Genomic DNA, 6,958 nt, shown 5'->3' with positions numbered 1-6,958 from the left:
AACGTAGCTCTTGATATTTATTTATAATATTTACTTATATTCATCATTCTAGTAGATTTAGTTTTCGAATTCTGAATTCTCACACATTATTTGAGAATGAGTTATATATGTATATCAAGAACTATGTTTGAAAAATACTGTTTATCGAAATTGTGCCGAATCCAACGACTCAACAACTGTCTTAAGTAATTTTCCCATTAATGGTAAGAATTGTACACTGCTGACATTCGTTTTGAAAACGCCAGTAGTGAGGACACTATCGTCAAGTCTTTTCTCTTGTGTTTCAGTTCCGTTCATCTCCATTGAAGAATTTTCGTGGTCGGGCGAGCACACTGGTGCTTTGTCAATAGTACTGTTCTTTTGAAGTCTCGCTGGTAAATTTGTTTGCGTCGGATCACTTGTATCTTGAATCGTTCTGGAACTTCTTGTATCCGCATCTATGAGGGAACCCTTTACTTGCCAGATATCGGGAGTACCGCGGTGTTCGAGAAAATCGAAGAAAACTCCTAGTTCAGTAGCGGTCTCCCGTGCTATGAGCTGACGATCTCGCAAAGCGAGCCTGGGGCTTTTTACTCCTTCCAGAGCCTGTGACAATATCAGGATAAGATTGATTTCCAACGCTAATCGTGTATTATTCTCATCCATGGACTCAAACCATGGATCACTAAATCTGTGATTTCTTGCTACGATTGGGCTACCGTTACCCGGAGCGCCAGCAGCTCCACTGCTACTCTTCGTGACGTGTCTACCAGTTGCCAAAGCAGTTGCTCTTGAAAGAATAGTGTTTTCGCATATTAATGGGTCATACGGTCGACGCACGAGTCTAGGACTACTAAGTAATGGCACTGTGACATCTAGACCACTGACGTATCCTAGGAATTCTCTGCCAATGTTAGACGTTCTGGAAGTTGAACCAGAGGCCGCGTGAATTATTCGTCGTAAATCCTTACTCGTATGCATGCGACGAAGATTTTCTGGTGCGGCACGTTCCCATTCTTTCTTTGCAGAATCTGTTTTGTCTTCGCGTCCAGGCTGTGACGTTGAAGATGCGGGTAATGAAGCAGCAACGGGCTGCGAACGAGAGTGAAGAGCCTGGGTAAACAGCTGTGTCGAACTAATTATTGTACCATAAGTAAGCCGCGGGCCGGAGCTCATGCTCATTTGCGGAGGCCCAAAGTTCATCTCGGCCATTGGCGTGTACCAGTAATCCTGAGTATATATCGTATCCACCAGAGTGTTCAACTTGGGTGAGAAGTGGACGAAGCTTAACGCGCAGGTTGTATTTATAACAATCAGTTTGTTCACCAACAGTTTCAGTTCACCACTGGGTAACCGACTATCGCAAGACTCGAGCTCTTCGGCACTCTCCACGCTGATACCGTCAATGATGAATTTAAGTATCCGCGGTCTCAGCAGCAGGTTCACCGTACTATCGTATGCCAGATACATACATTTAATAAGAGTTTCGCGAACACTTGGTTGAATTGCATTCCAAATGTATATTTGCGTGGCAGTAGCATGTATAAGAGCGACCAGTGATTGAATTAGATCGGCGGCTAGCAGATCGGCAGTGTGTCTCAATAATGTAGATACCACCATTAATTGGTGTTCGTGAGAATTTAAGAAAACAACCACATGATTAACAAACATCATGTGCGTTTCGCTGCTGACCAGGCCTATCAGAAATTCCAAGCCCAGTGTGTACAATGGCCACCAATCCTGGCAACGCCATTGACCATTTACCGAGTCATTATACAACGAGTCGAGCATACTATTGGAGATGTCTGTTGGTGGAATCAAGCTCAGCCAGAGTTTCGCGATGTCATTATCGTTGATAGGATATGGACAATATGGTGAACGCGATATAACGCCTAACAAACTCAGAGCCGCTGTACTAAACTTCAGATAAGGATATTTCTGAAGAGTATAACCGACGCATACCATCAATTCAGGTATCATCTGACGAAGTTGCACACAACTAGCTCTTAGACGATGCTTGAAATTTGCATTCCGTTCAACATATGATCGTAACAATTGCGTCACCATGCTGATAGCTAACGTCGCCGGTAGACTCTCTCGTATACCACGGAGTGTCTCCACGCTGTGACAATCAGCCTTCTTCTGTGTATCTTTCTCATCAGTTTTAAGAGTGACAGAAAATTGTTGTTTTCGATGTTCCAATTGAAGGGCAGCTTTCTTCAATTCCTCTAATTCATAAATAGCGATCGTGCAAGAGTGCGCTAAAAGATATTCCAGACTTGCCGAATCTTCGGCTAAAGTACTTTTGACCAGTTGCACGCAACCAAGAAGTAACGATATCATTGTCTGCCGTAGGGCCTTTCCAAAACCGCGATAAGTTTGCGCTATCTCTTGCGTCAGCTGCGATAGTCTGGTTTTAAAAATTCTCGAGTCACCAACGCACATCTGTTTCCAAGAGGTAATACATCTCAGAGATAAAGAAGCCAATAACATCGGAATCTTGCCACTACTGGAATCATTAGGTTCCTTCACTCGCTCCAATAGAGAATCCAAGGCCAACTGAGTTAGGAGATGTGCCTGTGTTACATTAATCGGATAATTTTTCGCCGTTCGATCGTCGGTGAGCATAACGATAAAGTGATACCAAGACTCTAAATTAATTTCGTACAATGGTTCTATTAGTCTGTCTTGCTTTGTATGCTGTTCTTTCTCGTTTTCATTGTTTGGAGGAACATCGAGAACATACATAGCTAATTTTTTCCAATGATCCTTAGATTTATCCAACAGTTCTTTTAAACTTTTTGAAAAATTATTCTCTAATAATGGGCTTTTGTACAATTCCAATGTAATTACATCTAACAACTGAGAATAGCCCTTCGCACCCGCCACTAAAGTTTTAAAAAGCGGCGCGAATAGATGGCTCCAGAATTTCTCTCGCTTCCGAAAGAAATTGACAAGGATTTCATTTCTATGATACCACATGGCGCGCAATACTGTCATTGTGCTGTCGTACAATTTATCACACACGATATCGTCTTCCTTATACATTCGTTCTAAATATGAATCCAAAAATTGACTACAACCCTCAGTAAGAAATTCGTCGGCTGGACGTGGGAAGATTCTTTTGCGTTCTGCTTGATGCATAATGTTAAAAAGAGCTTCCGTCAAGCCAGGTTGTTTCTCCAGACATACGGCAACCAATTCTAAAATAGCGACTTTGACTTCAATCGCGCATGTTGGTAAAGTTAATCGAAACGCGAAGGTTTCTCTTATAGATGTTCCGTCCATTCCCATGCAAACGAGCAAAGACATGGAAAATTCCTCCGCAAATTTCTTCAGTAATCTTACAGCCATTTTCTGCAATGAAGGACTAAACCAAACATACAGATAATTAACAATTGTTGGTACTATAAGAAGTCCGTTAGGTACTCTCGGAGAGGAGTACAAAGCAATTTCGAGAGGCGATCTGTCACCAAGTTCTAGACCCAGAGATTTTCTGAACATTAATAATCGATTGACTATCGACAGAGCTAGTTCTACACTTTTGATAGTCTTGAATCCTTTTCCATTGATCCAATTTGTCTCTGAAATCATTTTATTGTGCAACGTGCGCTCGCCTGTTCGAAGTAATTTCAGCAGTGCGTGACGCGGCTCTAAATAAAGCAAACTGTATACTACAACAAGCTGTAATTCGTTGCGAATATCATCTTTAGGTAAAGTTGAATCCAGAGCTCGATGAATACAAAACATACTCTTCAGCCATAAATCGATTCTTTCTGCGTTTGATTCAAAATACCACGAGTCCAGCTTGGGCAATACAGCTTGCAGCAGAAATACCATGCCCGGTATTTCAATAGTGTACATGGCCTCTTTACTGTGCTTCGCGATTAGATAATTGTACAATGTGTCTAGGAACGCGCACAGAATAGGATACGTATGTTCGATGGTTTCTATTCCTGATAGCCACGACGCGATGAGACCACCATCGAAGGAAATCGCTTCCGCAAAGTATAACGGTTTTTGATTCCAATTGTTAAATTTTGGATAAACACCGGATCGTGTTCGCGAGAGAATGTCTTCGGGATACCTCAAAACCAATTTTGATGAAATGCTGATGCATACAGCAACGATTTTATACAGGTTCGTTGGCAGTGCTGGATATGAGAATCGATTAATAATTTCAAAACTTAGTTCTGTAGGAGTAACCATGCTTGATGGTATCTCAATATCTTTAGCCAATAATGCTTCCAACAATTTTAGGCCTAGACGAACATTTTCTGGTAAATTATCACCATTCACTGTGATATTTGTAATTCCACGACTTGCTTGAGAAAATAACTGTTCCATTTTATGATGCAAAGCGTTCCAATAATTCGCCTTTGTATGAAACAATACTACTTCTTTCTCATTAGATAACACATTAATTTTCTCGCGCACACAATTGCTAGCTATAGTAAATGAGTTCTCTTGAATTATACAATCCGCTTTATATGGCTGCAATGGTTTACTATAATCTCTTTGGCGAGAAACCTCTATTTTCAGAGATTGTAGATTATTCAACTCCGACGCAATCTAAATAAAGAATAATTGATTTCATATGAGACATTAAATATTTGATGAAACAAATTCAATATGTATAATTATATGTTACCTTTTTGGCACTCGTAATTGTTGTGGATGCCAGACCAATAGCTATCTTGGTTAACGGTTCGAATTTGTACGGATATAGTTCTTTGGCAACTTTATAAATCGACCATAAACCGTCATCTTGTTCAGCCCAGAATCTAGTTGAGCATTCTGGAAACTTGACTACGGCAGCCAGGGCATCGAAAATACCATTTAAAGCACTTAACCGATCTTCGTCCATAAAGACGCACATCAAGGATAAAAGATTGTAAACGCTGCTTCGTACGACTTCAGCATAATGAGTCTCTTCTTGAAACATTTCACAGTTTATCAAATCTCGCAGATACTCAAATACGTCAAGTTGTATGGCTTTGATGCCAAACGGTCTGAAACGAATTAATGTGTCTATATTGTCCGGATCAATCGCATAATTTGCTAGCATCCACGATAAGAGTAACGGTCCATCTTGTGGTGAACTTTCACGAACACATTTATGTTCAAAAATGTCTTGCATATTACTTCTGACATCATTTATCCAGTCATCCATACCAGTACTAAAAGACACAAAAATAAAATAAAACTCATATACATATAATATTATCACAATAAAAATTTTAATTATACAAAGTAACTATATGACAATAACTTACTGTTTGTCTACATCCAATGTTACAAGTAATAGTGCTATTTGACTGTACTGTATCTCTTCAATCTTCTTAGTGATAGCTTCTTTATCTTCATGACTTTTTGTACTGACTAATCGTCTAGGTTCTCCCTAAAAAATGTTTATTATTTAAGCAAAATTTCTAATGTTCTAAAAATATGAAAAATTTAAATACAAATCTCTTACCCCAATGCTACCATAAAACTTGGCAAATTCGTAACTAGGAATATGTACATCATGTACAATCACAGTCAATATATGAAGTAACTCACGCATTTCAATTAAAGTACTATTATATAATTGATGTAAATGATTTTCTGTACAGAATTGCGACCGTGTAGGAGAATTCACAAACTTCAATGCTTCTATTTGTTTTCGTATAGATTCAAGCAGATTTCCTATTAGAATCTCGTTGAGAAACTTTCCAAATTCTTTGTGATGAGGATGCCTTTTGTTATCTTTATATTCAATCATAAGTTTAAGGCATTTTATCAAAGTCACTCTTTCCGAATAATAAAAATTCCAAATATCATCGATTAGTGCTCTTATAGAAGTAAGATCCGAGAGCTGCGATGCAAAGGTCTCTGCGCAATTTCTATATTCGTACGACACGAAATTGCATACCAGATCCCAGGTAATTGTGGCATCCAAGTTCTTGAATAAATTAAAAATATGATATAGGTATTAAAATTAAGTTGTGATAAATATAAAATCTATAAAACTGTTTGTTATGCAAATATAAAACAATATACTTACAAGGAGTGGAGCAAGTTTATTAATCAAATCATACATTTGCTGTAGAGGGGGTGGATCTCTTTTCGAAATGCTTTGCAATGATGCATCTGTATACGGCTTAAAAAACTGAAGCCCTTCTTTGAGTAAAACAGTGGCATTTTTTATTTCTTCTTCAACAGTTTCTTTAGCACAACAGCATGTTGTACCAGATATGATAGACCATAAATCTTTGCTACAACTTTCCGTAAATAATTATTATTTAATTATTTTTTTTATATCGTGTTCTGATATAAACAGACCGTTTATGAATCATTGTAAAAGAAAAATGATATTAGCAAAATAATATTGATAAAATTAACATTTTTGTTTCTTTCAAAATATTCAAGATATTTTCCAAAATCATACAAGACAAAAATATATTTATACTTACGGCAAATTGCCCATTGGAGCTACTTCCATGTTGAAAATATTATCACCGTATTTTTTCAAAATTCTGTCAAAATTTGCAGTTTTTGTACAAGTAAATAAATAAATCACGTGTGGTCGTAAGAAAATATTTTCTATTTTACAATCCTAATGGCTTTTAACTTATATATAAATTAATAGCAGTACTATACTACATAACCTTAAATCTGACGTTGGCGCCTTGGCGGGCGATAATGAATAAAGGAAGTAGAGAGCAGCAAGTGTTGTTAACGGTGTCGTTTTATTTCGCACATGCGCGTTGGAAAGAAAGTACCGTAATTGAAGAATTGATCTTATCAACATAAGATGTTTTAAAAAGATGTTTTATGTCTGGAGATCATATTTATTCTTTAATAATAGGTACCTCATCGGTATTATTAAAGAACGCAGTCTAACAAATAAGTTTTATAATCGACCATTAAAAATCGATCTTCAGAGCATTTTGAATCAGAATAAAATGATGCTACACTTTGCTCAGAGATGTCGCTA

The 6,958-nt window shown here is 37.8% G+C and overlaps 1 protein-coding gene across 1 annotated transcript; it reads right to left on the bottom strand.

Annotated features, from left to right (window-relative positions):
- Positions 1 to 67: 67 nt before the first annotated feature.
- Nup188 (nuclear pore complex protein Nup188) lies at positions 68 to 6,484 on the bottom strand. Its single transcript, XM_018521741.1, has 6 exons — positions 6,435 to 6,484; positions 6,026 to 6,242; positions 5,456 to 5,923; positions 5,256 to 5,380; positions 4,631 to 5,159; positions 68 to 4,551 (listed from the first exon to the last, which is right to left on the bottom strand). Exons 1-6 carry the CDS (start codon positions 6,461 to 6,463, stop codon positions 142 to 144), a joined length of 5,778 nt encoding a protein of 1,925 aa, XP_018377243.1. The 5' UTR covers positions 6,464 to 6,484; the 3' UTR covers positions 68 to 141.
- Positions 6,485 to 6,958: the final 474 nt, after the last annotated feature.

Source organism: Trachymyrmex cornetzi, unplaced genomic scaffold (genome assembly GCF_001594075.2).
Source record: "Trachymyrmex cornetzi isolate Tcor2-1 unplaced genomic scaffold, Tcor1.1 scaffold99, whole genome shotgun sequence".
In the NCBI taxonomy this organism is placed as follows: domain Eukaryota; kingdom Metazoa; phylum Arthropoda; class Insecta; order Hymenoptera; family Formicidae; genus Trachymyrmex; species Trachymyrmex cornetzi.
The sequence above is the reverse complement of the archived record's forward strand: the minus strand, read 5'-3'. Positions and strand labels throughout refer to the sequence as shown.